The sequence below is a fragment of the Crinia signifera genome, chromosome 8 (genome assembly GCF_055691185.1).
Source record: "Crinia signifera chromosome 8, ASM5569118v1, whole genome shotgun sequence".
Lineage (NCBI taxonomy): Eukaryota > Metazoa > Chordata > Amphibia > Anura > Myobatrachidae > Crinia > Crinia signifera.
In genome coordinates, this window is record NC_139224.1 from 46307661 (window position 1) to 46327010 (window position 19350).

The 19350-nt window shown below is 44.6% G+C and overlaps 1 protein-coding gene across 1 annotated transcript in view; it reads left to right on the plus strand.

The window, feature by feature from the left end:
* FAM120A (family with sequence similarity 120 member A) overlaps positions 1–19350 on the plus strand; it is a 64842-nt gene that overhangs the window by 6604 nt on the left and 38888 nt on the right. The window contains exons 2-5 of the mRNA XM_083156298.1: positions 8212–8458; positions 13089–13171; positions 17674–17802; positions 19192–19288. Of these exons, the coding sequence (XP_083012424.1) occupies positions 8212–8458; positions 13089–13171; positions 17674–17802; positions 19192–19288 (556 nt within the window). The remainder of the gene's footprint in view (positions 1–8211; positions 8459–13088; positions 13172–17673; positions 17803–19191; positions 19289–19350) is intronic.

A 19350-nucleotide genomic window follows, 5' to 3' on the forward strand; every position in this document is an offset into this window, starting at 1 on the left:
AAATTGTCAATGCAATTAGTGATTGAAAAAGCTGGAACTGCATCCATAATGCACAACGTCAATAGTCCTAACATGTGTAACATTTTCCTGTCACTGGTGTATGCAAGGCATATGTCACTTGAGAGTAATGCATTTGCTATTGGGTAACAATACAAATCTTAAAACCATACAGCAGAGAAAATAGGAAATCCGCGTTCAGAGCACACATTTAATAGCCACCTGCTATTTGCCCCTGACCATGTGCAGTGATACAGCTTTTCCTTGTGCTATGTGTCTCCCAATTTACAGCTATGTCAGGTCGCACCCACCCAGCCCATCCAGGCGATAGTGGCACAACCCCACCATCTGCATACACCAATGCCCTGTTTTCTGGGCATGTGCAGTGCGGTTTCATGCAGAGAACTCTCTTGGCACCATGTTCATGTTTCTTCCTACAGTTACTATGCAGGACTGTAATTGGTAGTTTCATGGGAATTGTGGTATAATAAAAGCTCAGTTACTAGTGATCAGTCGACCCGCCCGCCTGCAATGTCTGTAAATGGGCTTTTGTTCATTTAGTTGCCCCACTGTTTTTAGCAGATGTTTAGATTGGTGCTTCAGGTTATGGGGAAAAATTATAAGTAGCCGCTGGCAAAGTATTTTATGGTATGCTGGGTAGACAAGCCTAGCTCAACAGTCACTAGGTCGGCCAGTAATGGTTGACAGTCACTAGGTTGAAGTGTTAAAAATAGTCGACATGAAAAAGTTTGACTTCACAATCTATACTCCCTACCACATGTACACACAATTGTAGGGTTCATTTTTTTGCGGGAGACAATAAACCTACCAGTATATATTTGGATTGTGGGAGGAAACTGGAGTACCCGGCAGAAACCCACGCAAGTGCGGGGAGAATATACAAACTCCAAACAGTCGTTCACCCACTGTTTGCAGCAAGCTGAGGTGCCTATGGGGGGTATTCAAACCGTGACATTTTTTCCATCAGTCAGAAATCAACACTTTTTCAGACGAAAAACTGTCACGGCCAGAAATCGCGTCGATATGCATATATCCATATGTTTTAGTTGAAAATGCGTACACGTTTGATTATTTTCCACTGATGCAGATTGGACAAAACAGCCACGTTGAATAGGTATGTGCAGACTTATCAGCTAGCTCTCTTTGCTGTCAGGCTGTCCTGTGGAATGCGATTTGCATGTGTTCTCACCAGCTGAGCATTAGGCATAGGTTAGCCGACTGTTTGGGTTGTGTGAACACTTCATGCTGGGTCTCTTTTGTTACAATCTAAAGCTTCTCTGCTGTTGTAATGTGCAGTTTCTTGCTAGGTCAGGGGAGACTAGTGAGGCCTACAGGAAGTATGTGGAAGGATAAAAGGAATAAGTAAGTGGTTCCCAGAACTACTTTAGTAATGAGTAGGAAAGAGGTGATGCGGGCCCAGATAGCTCTGTCAGACCCTCTAGTAATACATGTACTGCAATCTTAGGCAGCCTTGAAACTCATTTAATATAATGTTTATTTTCAAGCAGAAGACAGCAGTCAAGGCAATATGCAACAACTGCTAGATAAATCCCAGGTGCAATGTATGGTATATTCAAGGGGGATGCAAAACCTTTGAGGTGTTCTTATGTTTGCTAGGTTTCTTTTTTTTTTTAATTCTTTTTTCTGTTTGTGATTTCACAATGACGCTCCCTTCTAATTTCATGGTTACATTATAAACTGATATATCCAATGGACTTATTCCGCTCTAGAATGCAAGAATCCTTGTACAGGCCAGAGGTAATCAGTGGGCTGTACTGCAAGCAGTCTGGCACTGCTCTTCTCTGGTTACCAAGGTGTTCTGGTTGCCATGGTTATGCGATTGACAACCCTATAGTATGTTAATGCTGATACTGCAGTACTTACTATGTTACTGATAACGTTTTACTAGTTTCTTTTTCACACTTTTGCTTTTTTATTGGGGTCAAGCCAAATAGCTTTGAGTTTTTATTTCATGAATGCACGCACCTGAAAAATGAGATGGCCTATTAGAAATCCCAATTTGCAGTTCCTGCACAAGGATGATTTTTTTGTATAAAAAGCGACCTAGAAGACTTGCATCAAAACGTGGGGAAACCATCCTGGACCCAAAAACATGGGCATCTGAGAAAGCAGGGCCATATATAAGGCCGTAAATTAAAAGGTGTCTAAGGGCTGAATTTTGCACCTGTTAATAGTGGAGAAATGATAGCCAGAAAGTGTGTGTTTTTTTTTCATCAGATTAAAACTTTCTAGCATTTTCGGGTACAGAAAGTCATTTTGTTTTTGCAATGCTTTAATACTGGTTAGTAAAACATTGGAATAAACACTTTTTGAAAAAAAAGTTTGCAAATTCAAAAACACCTCTCCCATCACTAAATCAGCCCCACAGACCTGTCCCATATCAGGTAAAACATAATTGGCTTCTTAGAGATGCTCACCCGAAAACGGTGATGTCTTTATTGCCAAAGTTAAATCATTTAAATCTCTCCAAATACCAGAATATTCAATGTGAGGGGTGCACCACAGGTCCTTCAATATGTCCCGACATCTTAAAATAAAAGCCTTTTCCTGCCTTTTTACCTGCTCAGGGGGTGAATTAAAATAATGCAAATTTACACTGCAATTTAGATTTCAGTTTGAACACACCTCACCCAAATCTAGATTTTTCTGCACATGTTACATCTGCCTCACCCGCAGTGCAGCATTGTTTTGTCCATTTAAGAAAAAGAAACTGAGCTCACTCATGACCCATGGTTCCATCTTTTACCCGCCATTTGTTGGATTCCGGTCCTTTCCATGTACCCTCTTCCAGACAGTCAATCGTTTGGAACTGGTAATTTGCTAGGTCAACCTATGTCCTTCTGTGTTAAGGGGTCAACCGGGTTACCAATTACCAGGACTTTGACTGTGATCAGAAGCTGGCTCGAAGACTTTCACACAGAAAATAAACTCTGGTTGATTCCGTAAATTTACGGGTCCAAATGCTTGACCTAACAATTTCTTCTGTCTGAAAGGGTTAATAATCTGTATTTTAAATATTTTTTAGCTTTTGAGCATATGTTTCAATAAGTGACTGAACTAATAACCTTATTATATTCATTGTGTATTCGGTTTAGTATTGTTTTCTATATCAATGACGTATGTTATTTGATTCTAGTAGGCAATATGTATTTGGTTTGTGTGTTCTCCATTTATTGCAATGTAAATGAGAGCTGTGCTTGATTGCAGGTGCTGAGTTCTATATACGGAGGACCCTTCTCTTGTTTTAATTGGATGCTATACTGGAGATAATCAGGAGACTGTGCTATTCGGCAGGCTGCTCCTCATGTTTATACTGCAATCACATTGAATGCTATCATCTATTGAGGGGAATAGAGCAAGTAACAGTTATTCATCATGTGACCAATTCTCTCATTGGGCTGACATCAATGATGTCACAGGGGAATTGTGGTCAAAAATATTAGCATGTTTAAAATCCTTGTCTTTCCTATTCTGATCATGTTTTGGTTGGAATTGGTGAATCCCAGATTTCCCAGATTCTGCCGAGCCAGGCGTTGGGAGAACGGGGAATTCTCCCGATTTTCCCATGATGTATCAATTATTACTTGGTGGTTCGTACTGTCAATGCAAATATAAAGGAACCCCACGTTTCAGGTCAAGTTCCCTATAACCTGCTGTTGATTATAAGGATATTAAAACAATCAGTTTGTAGCTGAGCTCCTTGATTTGTAATATCCTTAAATTGTACATATGTATTACCTTCTACTATTATCATATCTCTGTCTCTTGTAGCTGGCAGATGGCAGTCCTCTTCCATAGATTTTTATTGCAGAACAGTATGTTAGCAATGGGAGGTAACGTATGTGGTCATTAGGATGTAATTCTGTCTGCCATAATGACTGCCTGAGCTTTGCTGGAAGCTGTAGATTTGTTTCCCTGTTCCTTTGACTAGTCTATAGGATATGACCTTTGAAAGGGAGATTAGTAACCAGAGCTTAGCATTATCAATATGGCACTGTTACCTGCCCTCTTTATGAGATTACACTGTAGTAGTGGTGGGAAGAGAGATTGTGCCTAGGCCAGCTGTAATCCATTAACCCCTTCCTTGGTCTTTTTGTCTACCCCCTGAGTGTTGTCTGAACCTTCTCACGATACATGGTGGGGGGGATAAAGCAGCTTGTGTTCTACCACAAGCACAGAGATTGCTGTCTCCTGTATATATCTCACAGGGATGCTGTAGTGATTGTTCTGTGTAAGGGATAAAAGTATACTTTTAAGCCACTGGCCCTACTGTAATGGAGATGCAGTGCCTGCCCCTGCCTGTGCCCTTGTGTAATGGGGATGTGGTGCCTGGCCCTGCCTGTGCCCATGTGTAATGGAGATGCAGTGCCTGCCCCTGCCTGTGCCCTTGTGTAATGGGGATGTGGTGCCTGGCCCTGCCTGTGCCCATGTGTAATGGGGATGTGGTGCCTGCCCCTGCCTGTGCCCTTGTGTAATGGGGATGTGGTGCCTGGCCCTGCCTGTGCCCATGTGTAATGGGGATGTGGTGCCTGCCCCTGCCTGTGCCCTTGTGTAATGGGGATGTGGTGCCTGGCCCTGCCTGTGCCCATGTGTAATGGGTATGTGGTGCCTGCCCCTACCTGTGCCCTTGTGTAATGGGGATGTGGTGCCTGCCCCTGCCTGTGCCCTTGTGTAATGGGGATGTGGTGCCTGGCTCTGCCTGTGCCCATGTGTAATGGGGATGTGGTGCCTGGCCCTGCCTGTGCCCATGTGTAATGGGGATGTGGTGCCTGGCCCTGCCTGTGCCCATGTGTAATGGGGATGTGGTGCCTGGCCCTGCCTGTGCCCATGTGTAATGGGGATGTGGTGCCTGCCCCTGCCTGTGCCCTTGTGTAATGGGGATGTGGTGCCTGCCCATGTGTAATGGGGATGTGGTGCCTGGCCCTGCCTGTGCCCATGTGTAATGGGGATGTGGTGCCTGCCCCTGCCTGTGCCCTTGTGTAATGGGGATGTGGTGCCTGCCCATGTGTAATGGGGATGTGGTGCCTGGCCCTGCCTGTGCCCATGTGTAAAGGGGATGCGGTGCCTGCCCCTACCTGTGCCCTTGTGTAATGGGGATGCGGTGCCTGCCCCTACCTGTGCCCTTGTGTAATGGGGATGTGGTGCCTGCCCCTGCCTGTGCCCTTGTGTAATGGGGATGTGGTGCCTGCCCCTTCCTGTGCCCTTGTGTAATGGGTATGTGGTGCCTGCCCCTGCCTGTGCCCTTGTGTAATGGGGATGTGGTGCCTGGCCCTGCCTGTGCCCTTGTGTAATGGGGATGCGGTGCCTGCCCCTGCCTGTGCCCTTGTGTAATGGGGATGCGGTGCCTGCCCCTGCCTGTGCCCTTGTGTAATGGGGATGCGGTGCCTGCCCCTGCCTGTGCCCTTGTGTAATGGGGATGCGGTGCCTGCCCCTGCCTGTGCCCTTGTGTAATGGGGATGTGGTGCCTGCCCCTGCCTGTGCCCTTGTGTAATGGGGATGTGGTGCCTGCCCCTGCCTGTGCCCTTGTGTAATGGGGATGCGGTGCCCCCTCTGGCTAAGCAAATGCCTGAGCACACCTGCTTACATTTTGGGGTCTCCATCAAAAGTACCTTGGAGTAGTATATTGTTTGTATAATATTCTCCTTATCCAGCAGCTTCTGGTTTTGTTAATGTGTATTTACTTATTATCAACCTCGCTGCAAATCATTTCCCTCTAGTTAAGATGGGCTGACTGCAAGTAACAAATATTTTGTTTTCCCGTGTCTGTCTGTGTGTGGTAATGCATATGTCTCTATATAATGTAGGGTAACACATTGTGTTTGAGGGACTATACATTCTGATGTGCTTTCTCTTCATCACCAGCTTGTTCCTAGGGTTCTATTCTGTGCTTCCTCTGATCAGTCACAGCTTGGCATATGTGTGTGGTTGAAGATCCCACATCTGCCTTCAGTTAATCTCCCCATGGTTTTAAGAAATTCAAGTGCAATTCTAAACATCCCAAAGTGGGATTAGATCAGTGGCTGAAATATTTGCGACCCTGAGGTTTGGGTTTTTCTGGTCTAGCGCACTGGTGCTGCTCCCTCTCTTCTGTAAAAAGCGGAAATGAGGGCAGTGACCAGGAATCATGCAGCGAGTGAGAGATGTTCGGCTGGGCGAGCCAATCTCATTTCATTCTCCATCAGTTGTTTCAGCTGTCTTCAAATACATGAAATTCCTTTCTGCATAAAGATTACAGCCCACATATTAACCATGTCCTTCCATGTCGCTCCATCCTCTGCTCTCATATCATCTTGCCATTGCTGCCGATAACAGCTGATGAGCAATGCTATACTGTGCAGTGTACCGTTCTACCATTCCCTTAGTGCATTTCAACCTTAAAGCCTAATGGGATTTGGGGGAGGCACTAAATTGATGTTTGACGTGTATTTGGATGACTATATACAGCTTAGCATAATCAGTAGTTGCTCCCTTCATGCTCCTGAGCACTTGTGTGTTTGTGTGAAAATGATCCATTATTAATGCCTTAGGGAAATAAAGATAATTATCCACCAATAGGTATTCAGTGCAAAGTATCTTCATTATTATGTAGAAATCTTTCCTCTGTATATAGGGATCAGCCCCACCCACTGCGAGCCAGCTCATTACATATTTCTCCTGACATACTCATTATTTTAATCATCCAGCTTTATTATTCAATAACTTATTATACAAGATAAACGGGTGCCGGACGCGTTCCCGACAGTCGGGATCCCGACAGTCATTAACCCGAAGTCGGGATCCCGACTGTTAAAACACCGCCGGCCGGCTATTTTCCCTCGTGGGGGTCCACGACCCCCATAGAGGGAGAATAGAATAGGTGGCGAGTGTAGCTTACGCCCGCAGCGTGGCGAGTGCAGCGAGCCCGCTAGGTGCTTTGTTGCGCTGGCCACTCTGTCTGAGACCAGGCAGTTGGTATCCCGACGTCGGGATAATGACTGTAGGGATCCCGACTGTCGGTGAATCATACCACACCCCAGCTGAACATGTATCCAAAGTCGACCTGCATGTTCCGCAGATGATGGGTGGTCGTTAACGATGCATGGGAGCGTGCATCGTTAAGCGATATTGAGTGTAGACATGACTTTTTACAAAAAGATATCGCTCAAGCCCATCTGAGCGGTATCTGTTAAATTGTCATCTATTGTGTATGGGACTTTAGGGTGCAAAGCTTTTTTTTTTTTCCCCATTAAAAAGGTCCCATTTTGGAGGGTGTGAAGGGCCTGCTTAAGGGGCATACACACTGGGCGATTTCAGACCCATTTCTAAGCGATCTGACTAGATCGCTTAGAAATGGAGCACAGATGGCTCAGTGTGTATGACCCCCAGCGATAGCTGGGTATCGCCTGCAGGGTAAGACTGTGCATGCACTGTCCTTCCTGGTAAGATCACAGCGTCTTAACGCTGCTCCACACTGATTGCTCAGCACGGATCGCAGGTGTGCAGTGATTTGTGCTCCGCACTGGGTCCCCCATCGCCCTGTGTGTACGGGGATTTAATGGGGATGTCCTGACAGCTTTTAAAGCCTGTAAAATATGATCAGATCTTATTTGACCGCTTCTTTTCACCTCTTGCCACTTACGGTTTGCGAAATGCTGGAGATGGTTTCATATCAATCTCTTCCTAGTTTTGCATTTTCACAGCTATTTGCTTATTCATTTTCCTTGGGTGGAGATTTTGTGTTTTTGCTTCTCTAAATAAATAATAGGATTTTTGTTGGCCATGAATATACTTGTCTGTTGGGAAGTTATAGGGTCTGCCCCCCCCCCCCCCTCTGTAATATTATATAGTGCAGCTCTTACGCAGTATAAAAAATGTAATGTGTAGCGCTCTACTTGTTGTTTAACTCTGCCGTATAATTTAGTATATATCAGCTTGTGTTCATGGTTTTTGTAATCATGCTATATACTCTCCTGTTTTGTTCTACATTCTAATAAGTGTGTTGCATAGAATATAAATATATTGTATAGCTGTATTTGAAGTTAAATGATTGGTGGTAGATGATTCGAGCTGTAGATGTAATGAGAATGTTTAATGCCATGTCAGTATGGCATAGCGCACTCCCCAAGCGGCATTATTTGGCCATCACCACAGTTTTTATCTAACTGTGTCTTCTTATGTTGTTCTTTCTAACAGGTCGCACAGAGCATTGAAGATCATCACCAAGAAGTCATTTCTTTCTGCCGTGAAAATGGATTCCACGGTCTGGTTGCTTATGACTCAGACTATGCTCTGTGCAACATCCCTTACTACTTCAGTGCTCACGCGTTAAAGCTGAGTCGCAACGGGAAAAGTATCACCACCAGCCAATATCTGATGCACGAGGTGGCCAAACAGCTGGACCTCAATCCCAACCGCTTTCCCATTTTTGCAGCTCTTCTAGGTAATTCCATTGGCTTGTCTTCATATTTATACATACATATACTAGTTGGTGTTAAAAAGTGTGTAATACCAGAGGGAACAAAGTATAGGATTAGGAGTTGATGAAATCTTAAGATTTGTCAGCAAGATCCGTTAAGGAGCCAGGTAAGTTTGTGGCCAGGTAAGTTTGTGGCCTATCAGGCATGTGAAGATATTGGGACGAGGTGGGAAAGAAGCTGCAGGAACAATTTGTGGCCTATTGGGGTTCCATGTGGTTCTATACGAAGCTATTGGGAGGAGGCGGAAGAAAAGCTGCAGGAACAATTTGTGGCCTGTTGGGGTTCCATGTGGTTCTATACGAAGCTATTGGGAGGAGGCGGAAGAAAAGCTGCAGGAACAATTTGTGGCCTGTTGGGGTTCCAGTTAGTTCTATTTGAAGGTATTAGGAGGAGGCGGGAGAGAAGCTGCGGCAGCAATTTGTGGCCTGTTGGGGTTTCAGTTAGTTTTATATGAAGGTATTGGGAGGAGGCGGGAGAGAAGCTGCGGCAGCAATTTGTGGCCTGTTGGGGTTCCATGTGGTTCTATATGACGGTATTGGGAGGAGGCGGGAGAGAAGCTGCAGGAACAATTTGTGGCCTGTTGGGGTTCCATGTAGTTCTATATGAAGGTATTGGGAGGAGGCGGAAGAGAAGCTGCAGAAAAGATTTGTGGCCTATCAGGGGTTCCATCTAGATAAAGCTATTGGGACGAGGTAGGAAACATTCTGCAGGAACAATTTGTGGCCTGTTGGGGTTCCATGTAATTCTATATGAAGGTATTGGGAGGAGGCAGGAGAGAAGCTTCAGGAACAATTTGTGGCCTATCAGGGGTTCCATGTAGTTCTAGACCAGTGGTAGCCAACCCTAGCCCTCGAGAGCTACCAGCAGTTCACATTTTCCAGACAACCTAACTGCTGCACTCATTAATCACTGACCCATTTTAAAAGATCCGCAGGTGGAGCTAATTAGCTCACTTGTGATTCTGTGAGGAAACCTGCAAAACACGCACTGTTGGTAGCTCTCGAGGACTAGGGTTGGCTACCCCACATCTAGATGAAGCTTTTGGGACGAGGTAGGAGAAATGCTGCAGGAACAATTTGTGGGTCTATGCATAGGACCAGGATAGTGAGCACTTCTAATTATGCTCTCCCAATTATTCTTACATGTCAGGTTGCTAAAGTGATGTTTATTTTATCCTCTATCCCAGTGGTTCTCAACCTCGGTCCTCAGGACACCCCCCCCCCCCCCCAACCTGGAAAAAGTGAACTTGAGGACCGAGGTTGAGAACCACTGTTTTATCCCATACAGATATTTCCCTTAAAGTAAAGGTTTTTACTTAAGAATCTAAACCATCATGGAGTTATTGCAATAGAATCCTTGAACATACTTTTCTTTATAACCTATTAAAACCACACACCTTAATAATTGTATATGTAATTTGCATTGCAAATGAAAGCTTAAGTGGAGGCAGCAAATGTAAATCTAACTGCATACACACTAAACCAGGGGTCTTCAACCTATTTTGCTCTGGGCCCCCAACAGACAATAAAAATAATTACAGGACCTCAGCAAGTTACTGCAGAAGGTCATCACATCACATGTGTGGTCAGCAGGCAGCAGGTGCGTGGCAGCATTGTGGAGTCTGAACTAACAGACAATTCAACAGATTATTCAGACGACTTGAATCACTGACTGAGATTTGAAAAGTCATCAGCCTTATGGTCAGCAACATGGAGTCGCGACCCCATGCTGAGAAGGTCGGGACTGACTTTGGGGTCAGATCTGCTGCCCCAAAACGATACGCACAATAACAATCGGTCATAACGACACTTTCATGCATATTGTCTAGTGTGTGTTCACTATGTCACTAACAATGTGTGCTAATATCGTTGGTGAGCGATTATGCAGGCATTGCGGTTTGTATCTGCAAGTGTGTATGCGCTTGACAATGCCGGCACCCCCAACTGGTGTCGTCCTCGCTGGGTGCACATTATCTAATGTGTACCCAGCTTTACTCCCAAAGAGCTCCCTGTGTAGGTCATCCATCATTAGCTTTACACTGACAAGTCATTTGTGCCTTTACTTAATTGAATACCTTGCTCCATCTGCATTAATGCTAATATTATTGCGCAGATACAATAAAAAAGAGGCCGCGCGCAATCAAAATGCAGTTGTATTGTGTTGTAAAATGTCAGGGCTTAAGGCCTTTTTTTTTTTTGCAACACGATGAGGGTTAAGTTAGCGGCCGGAGCAATACAATTATTAAGGGTTTGCCTAACGGGCGAGTCCCCGAAGGAGAACTGATGAAGCTGCAAGGAAAAGTAATCTTGAAAATGGCTGAATCCGAAAACCCCATGGTCTCCGCGCTCGACTCCCAATTTTGAGGGGCAGAAAAAAAGCCTATTTAATTGAATAACATGTCCCTGCACCGCGGGGATTTCAGCCGGTTATTAGCTACTGGCCAAGCCAGGGGTAGCCAACTCCAGTCCTCGAGAGCTACCAACAGTTCACGTTTTCCAGCTCACCCCACAGGTGCACTAATTACTAACTGACACATTATAAATGATCCACAGGTAGAGCTAATTACGTCACTTGTGATTGTGTGAGGAGACCTGGAAAATGGTAACTGTTGGTAGCTCCCAAGGACTGGAGTTGGCTACTCCTGGGCTAAGCGAATAACCTCAAAATAAGTTTCTTGTATGCACTCACATCTTGCTTGTAGGCTTGGACCACTCACTATTCCATCTGCACCAGTTTATTTATGTATAAATCCTCACTGTAAAGGTGCACATTGGTACCACAATATATGTGCTGTAATGTCGTGTAAAGGAGAAAAAAAAAAATCCTGTTTTGTTTGCAGCCGTCTGGATACTGTTACCATGGATAAGTCATTTAAGCGACTTCCAAGACCCCGAACGTTCTTGAATTTGACAGTAAAATTGAACTATATTAAAAACCATGTCTTAAGGCTGCCAGCAGTATAAGCGGTGGCTGAATAAATTGGCATTTAGCCTCATTGTAGTTGGGACTCAGGGAGAGCCTGCCTGTGAAATAATCATTGCAGCACTGCTTGGAGAGGCCTGTTCTGTTGTCAAGGTTACGAAATCCTTCTTTGGGGCATCAGGTGCTTATCTCCAATGGAGGCGGCCAAGCTCATTCTCTGGCTTAGCCAGAAGTGCCTCGTTGTTGTTAATGCTGTGTAATGTGCTACTGATGGAGCCACCATGGATGAGGCATTGCAAGCAGCAGAGAGAAAGAAATGTCTAAGTTGCATTACAATTAAATTAAGAAAACAAATGTGGTAATGAAGAAATAATCATTGCAGAATAATTTATTTGTTTTATTATTCCCTATTACCACTCCCTTCTGTCATACGGTCGGCTGAACCATAAACTACTGACTACTAATTATTTAAGTCTAAAATCTGGAACTGATGTGGGTGCATACATGGGGCCTGATTCAGAGGTGCTTGCTTCAGCTGGCTGGACAGCCTTGAACCTGTCACGTTCTCGGCCGGCTCGACACTGATTTGGCAGGCGGGATGCAATGTCCCGCGCCCCAAGAAGGGGGCGTGGTCGTGAGAAGTGGTGGGAAATCGTCGAGCTGCGGCCAGGAGCTCGACAATTCTCGTCCATTCTCAGCAGAACGTGCCCGACTGCTTGTAAAGTCGGGCATGTTCTGTCGAGATCCCTGTTCAATGCTGTATGGCATGCATGTCCAAACTATGGCCCTCCAGCTGTTGTGAAACTACAAGTCCCATCATGCCTTGCCACAGTTTTGCTATTAGGGAATGCTAAAAGTATGGCAAGGCATGCTGGGATGTGTAATTTCATAATAGCTGGAGGGCCATAGTTTGGACATGGCTGCTGTAGGGGAAGACAGCATTGAATAGGCCTGCTATTTCCCCCCTATGTCAGAAGTGCACCATGTGTACACATTATTAGGAGGCGTATCTGTTGTTTTATGTGCGCTTGATCTCCCATCTAAAGTGCCGGGAGATCAGGGGGCTCAATTCAGTTTTCTTTCTTATCGTGCTGATCTTGTTCCGTAAAACAGCTCAACCTGACTAAAGGTCTGAGTGCAGAGAGGCGTTCCAATCGGCAATTGTAGATAGCTGCTGAAACTCGTTGTGTATGACAATTGGTGCTGACTGCCATGTGCTTGAAAAATGAAAGTCGGAAGCTGATTAGCTGGAGCACCATTTCTCATATGCAATGAGTTTTATAATTCACAAAAAGTTTGATGACTCGTTGATAAATGCCCCCCCCCCTAGTATTTGGAAGATGGTTTACGATATTTACTAAAAGGTACAGAATGGTCTTATTCAAGTCTAAATGCCCGTAACTGCTAAAAACTCCTTGAATTTGCAATTTAAAAGGTATGTGAGGGATTTTAAATTGCAAAGAGACTTAACTCGCATGACATCAATCAGAGCAAGCTATCTTGGCATTCACTAGAGCAAAGCGTACAGTTATGGTCTGTGACTCGGATTGCTTTGTAAGGAAATAGAAGGTCCACATTACTACCCACTGTTTATTATCTACAGACAGATGTGTCACAGCACATGTAATGCTATTTTTTGGGTTTGCTCTTAACTGTAAGTTTGTTTCCTAGGTAACCACATTTTACCTGATGAAGATTTAGCTGCTTTCCATTGGAGCTTACTTGGACCAGACCATCCATTGGCTTCACTGAAAGTATGAAATTCTGAATGCTTTAATATACATGATTGATCTTATGTAATGCTTAGGGTGATTCATTTAGTACAATAAAGTAGCACATAAGGTGCTTTGATGAACATTTGTAACTTGGTCTAAAGTGCAACGGTGACTTTAATAAGATTAATGGTAAACTATATCTTAACAAAGAATTTAATTTTATACTGTTTATTTATTAAATTTTTTTATACAGCAAATTGCGTAGTTAAAAACCCGCCCTAATGTTTATTCTTATTGCAGTTTATTTTAGATATAATATTTATATATGTGAAATTTTTTTTTTTTTTAATGGGAGCTGTTTTGTTTAAATGGTTCTAATTATACCATGTTGCTGTGTGGGGCTGCTGCTTGTGGTGGTGCTGAGTGTCCGGTAATGTGTGACTGAGTCTTTGTTAGCTCAGCTGATAACCTGTCACTTTGGATTGGGCGATAGTCAATAGTTTGTTCTGGTACTTGGTGCCCACTACTTCTCACACATGTCTCACTCAGTTTGACCGGGTTCAGACATGTAAAACTGGTAAACATCCTAAATTATTGTATGCAAAAAGCTGGATTTTTCTGCTCGCCGCATCAGGAGAGTAAATTAATGTTTGCCATTTTGTGGGCACAGCTCTCCACCAATGTCTTAAAATAAAAGGACATTGGGGCAGATGTATTAAGCCTGGAGAAGAGATAAACTGGAGTTAAAGTGGAGATAACATGGAAGAGATAACGCACCAGCCAATCAGCTGTGTTTGAAATATGACAGTTGAGATCTGATTGGCTGGTGCGTTATCTCCTTCCACTTTATCTCCAGTTTATCTCTTCACCAGGCTTAATACATCTGCCCTGTGAGTAAATGCATATGGGAAAACTTTGCTCATTTTTGCCTGCGCATCTATTAAGGCCCCCATACATTAGGCCGACTTGTCCTTAGGACAAGTCGGACCCAATACTCCTGTGAGCCGCCCGGCAGCTCCCCGGGAGGCTCACATACAATTTGGCACTTGATGAGCCAAATTTACATGTGATAAATCGCTTGCAATTTATCACATGTACGGGGAGCTGCAGCGGGCGGTGAGGGGCATGGGGGCCGGTGGTGATCAGGGTCAGCAGTGGGGCGGGCAGTGGGGGTACTGAGTGCTGACCTGGGAGCGGTGTGGTCAGCAGCAGGGCTCATCAGGGGGACGCCGCAGCAGGTCCTGACGCTGTAACTTGCCGGCGGAGCCTGTGTGTGATGATCTGGCCGGGCGCCCGGCCCCGTCCGTCCCGCAGCGCTGCTGAATGATATATGTGAATGATCACAGCGCCCGGCCAGATCATCACACACAGGCGCCGCCGGCTAGTTACAGTGTCAGGACCCACTGCCTGCTCCGGCATCCCCCTGATGAGCCCTGCTGCTGACCACACCACCCCCAGGTCAGCACTCACCGGCGCGGCCAGCTAACAGGGAGGTCGGACGTGATCGTATGTACTGACCGTCCGACCTCCCTGATCCGATGCGCACGGGACCCCGCATCGGATCGGATCAGATGTCACAGTCCTGCGATTTTGGGCCGATTTCACCCTGTTATCGGCACAAAGTGCCGAAATCGGATGAAATCGGCCCAAAATCGCATAGTGTATGGGGGCCTTTAGACTGAGGGGGCTTGAAGGGGAAGAGTTGAGAACTTTTTTAATTGTTTTTGAAAAGAGAAGAGCGAAACTGAGAACTAAAGGTGGGGACATGAGAGTAGTAGAAAGTGAGTGTAGGGTCATGGTGTGCAGTGGCGCAACTATGAATTGGGCGCCCCCGCCGTTAATGGCCGCACCCCCCCTCCCCTGTCCGCAGCCTTACCTGTCTTGCTGGTCCCGGCTCCCTTGCTGGCTTTATTCTTCTGCTATGGAGATGGTCCAACACAAAATGTCCACCCCCATACAGCAGACAGTGTCAGAGAACAGTCTGTTATATGGGGCGGACATTTTATTGTGGTCCGTCTCACTAGCAGAAGAATGACCGTCCACCACTGAAGACAGTTAAGGCTGCGGGCGATGGACGGGCAAGCGGCAGATGGGAGGGGGCTAACTCTAGCACCGCAGCACCCCCACATGCACAGACACCCCCCCCCCCCCCCCACGACCGCGATAGTTACGCCACTGATGGTGTGGTAGGAAGTCAGGATATGTTTGTCTTTGAGCTGCGGGCACGTGGCTTGCTACATTCGCCACCTGTTCTATTCTCCCTCTATGGAGGTCGTGGACCCCCACGAGGGAAAATACGGGTGGCCGTCCGGCACCTGTCTGTCGTTGTTTTGACAGTCTGGATCCCGACGTTGGGTAAATGACTGTCGGGACCGCGTCCGGCACCCATCTAGACTTGTGCTGTGTAGTTTTGCACTAAAGCAAGACCATTTGGAAATAAGAGAGATTGAGGCAGGAATGAGGTTTGTGTCCAGGCTGTTTAGGTGCTGCTGTGTGCACAGATTTGGGTGCAGGAGTCAAAGGGAAGGTAGATGGAAAGTAGACTGTGATCAGAGCAGCTTTGGTAGCTAGAGATGCTGTGGTGATTGAAGAACAGGAGTCACATGCGTTCATCATTGTAGGGGGAGATGATATCCACTGGTAGAGACTGCGTGAGGAAGTAAATCTGACATTTAGCAGTAGCAATATAGTTGTTGTGGTTTTTTTTTTTATTTAATGGGAATTTTGAAATCACTAGAATAAGAGTGGGTTGCTCAGTGGAAGGGATTGAGAAAGTCAGGAGATTAAGTTGTTGAGGAACTGGAAACAAGACCTACATAATGAAATACCAAGACTTGAATCTGAGGTGTGAAGAGGGTTGTTCAGAGGTGTAACATAAAAGGTGCACTCAGGGCACACTGGGAAGCCTACTGCACCTCCCTGAGCTGGGAATGTTGGAGAACGAAGAATGAGGTTGGATGTACATGTTTGGTGGAGAAGGAAATGTGATTGTGTGGTGTCTGTCGGTTTGGGGGAAATTTCATCAACAAGAGCTGAAGGTGGTTGAGATACAGGAAGGAAATATTAGGTAAGGGGGGTTCTTCCAGTAGAGTGTGCTCAAAGCATTTGAAACTACAGTCAGGGAAGTGTTAAAGGGAAGATAGAGAGATGAGAAGACTTGAAAAATATGTGCCTAGGGGGTAGCTCGTAGGGAAGACTGGATATTAAAGGGATGACTGTGGATGAACCGGATAAGGGTAGCTGACTAGCTAGTACAGGATAGTGGGTAGAAGGAGTTTGAAAAGCAGATGGTAGAGAGGGAATAAGTTGTATAAGATTGGGATACAAGTGTCCACACCACTGTATCATATATTGATGAGCTGCGGTCATGTGCAGCTTTAGACTCCCTGTTGCATATAACGACACCTGTGTCATGCTGCAGGTTAGTTTTGATGGAGTCTTCGTAGTAGCCATGTTGCTAGAATTGGGTGCATTATGTGCCGTGCACAGGGAAGCCCATGTTTTGATACTCATCCATGTAAAAAATGGGCTATGTGCAGTAGTAAATTATGCCCCGAAACATGGCCGCTGCCATGTCTCTGGAGACACGCGAATGTGCAGTAGACTCTGGAATAATGCCAAATTCTACAGAACCATGGAAAGGACTGAGCGAACCAGGAATCTGCATATTAATGTTGCATATTCTGTAAGAATAGAATATAGTAGTTATGTTCCTCATTATACCGGTTTTGTGTGCAATATGTGTACGTATGAATGTAAATTAATGAGCAAATTATTCTGTCAAAAACAAAAGTTCCCTCTCATCATTTGTTTTCTTTGCAGAAACTGACATACATATGTATGTATGTATGTATGTATGTATGTATGTATGTATGTGTTCTTTTACATGTGCGAGTCACATAATTTAGGTTTCTTGGCTCCCACTTTTCCATGGGGTCGACTCATGTCAGCGCTGTGAACTACTTACTTTTTTTAATGATATCCATTATATAGTCAATTGTAATATACATACAGAGTGAGTCATTTTTTTACGTAACAAGACACCTTGCTCTAGAAAGGCGCTGTGTGTGTGTGTTTTTTATTTTGTTTTAGCGCAAGATTTTATGTATCAATATGTTAACAGCAGCATAAAGAGGGATTAATGCACAGATCCCATGTAAAGGTGCCCATACACGGTACAATTGCGCTCCTGCACAGCTCATAACGTATGCACTGCACATATTTTTTGTATTAGATTGCATCTCATTGCATTGCAAAACGTATGCAATGCGATCTAGTCCAAATTGCATACAATAATTGTACCATGTATGGGGCACCTTTTTAGTTTCGTCTAATTAGATCTACAACATAGTTGATCAATAACTTCATTTTATAAACTTTAAGCTGTTCTAAAAAATACACCTTGATAGCTTTCTGTGACTTCAACGTTTTTAATGGCTACTCTAGTGTGCAAATTGTCCCCCTCTTTGCATGATCATTGGTGTGTTTTACCAGCCGTGTAATGGGCAGGCCTGCATTGACCGTGTCTCGCTTTCTCCCAGGTTCGTGCTCACCAGCTTGTGTTACCCCCATGCGATGTTGTAATCAAAGCCGTTGCTGACTATGTGCGCAATATCAAGGATACTAATGATTTGGATGCAATCTCTACAGATGTTTTCCAGCATTCACAGGTAAATTATACATCTAAAATTCTACCGACTGTATAGTATTACATTGAATAGTGTTTTTATTTTTTTGGACCATGTTAGTAGTGCATCCACTGATTGGCTAATCACATATTAAACCTCCAATCAGTGCATTCTCCCACACTGTCAATAACGGTCACTAGAGTAGTGATTCCCAAACTTTTTTGAATCACGGCACCCTAGAGTATCAAAATAATTTCAAGGCACCCCTAGGCCAAATGCTTCTTATCGAGAAATTCAGAAATTTGTCACAGTTATCTGGTGAGGGACAGGATTGGCTTCTGTTTGTCCACATATATTATGATTGGCAGCCGCGAGCACTGGTTTTGCCTGGTACATTGACCATTCATAATATGAATTGATCCTGGTCCACTAACCCAAGGCACCCCCAGGGAGCCTAGGCACACAGTTTTGGATCCACTGCACTAGAGTAATATCTGTCTTGTTGGGAGAAAGGGAAAATAGAAGTATCAATATTGTAATTCACTGCTGAGAATGTTTTGACAAATGAGTAAATGTAAACAAAAGTATCCAGTTAGCAAAATGTTACTACCATTGCGTTCAGTTTGGTTGGCAGTAATTAGATGGGATCGCAAACTCTGTGAGAGCATTAAACATATCTGACATGTGCGTCACCATTTTTTTGTTTTAATAAGAGATGAGTGATAGCTGAGCAGCACCCCTCTCCTTTCTATCACATTTCTACTAGCATGGCCACTGAAGTACAGACTGAGCACCGTTTCATTTACCCCACTATTGCAAATCTTACATTTTCTAGTCCTATAACTTTTTATTTGTTTTTGTGTCTGTGTGACGGGTGTTATGTCGGAATGCCGTTAGACGGTAATAAGGTTGACAGGCAGTTGTTCGGCATATGAGAGAGGTTGACACAAGGAAAAAGTCAACATGCGTTTTTAACTGTTTAAAGAAAAGAAAAAAGGTGTGTGTGTTTTTTTTTTCATACTTCCTGTCGACCCTATGACCCCTACCAGTTATGTCATCAAACAACTCATTGTCCACTTTTGTTTAGCCCGGCTGCCAGGTCAGAACACTTCTAGCAGCTGACTGATCCACGGCAGGGGTGTACACCAGTGACATGCACTGTTTACATGCGGATATGCAGAGGACATGCTCAGTCTGTCCCACTTGCTGTGGAAGAGGGGAAACTGTATTTACATTTTATTTATAGGCTTTAGATAACACAGTGGTGAGCCATAGATGATGGGGGTTGCTAGGGTTCAGATCATATTGTATGGGGTGTTATTAGATGCCTACTTATTGTAGAGGGGAAGAGACTTGGAGCAAAAGGGGCAAGTCTGGAATGATGATAGAATTGCGCTACTGAAATTAAAGGAAATGACTTCTGTTTTTCAGTCCAGAACAGATGACAAAGTTTCCCGGTTCAAGAGAGCGGTCGCTTACTACAGGGCCACCAACAAGCCACTGCCATACCCACCAGCTCCGTACCCTGGTATGTCTGGGAATTGAACAATTGTGCTTCAAAAGTAATAACTAACAAAACATTGATTTTTA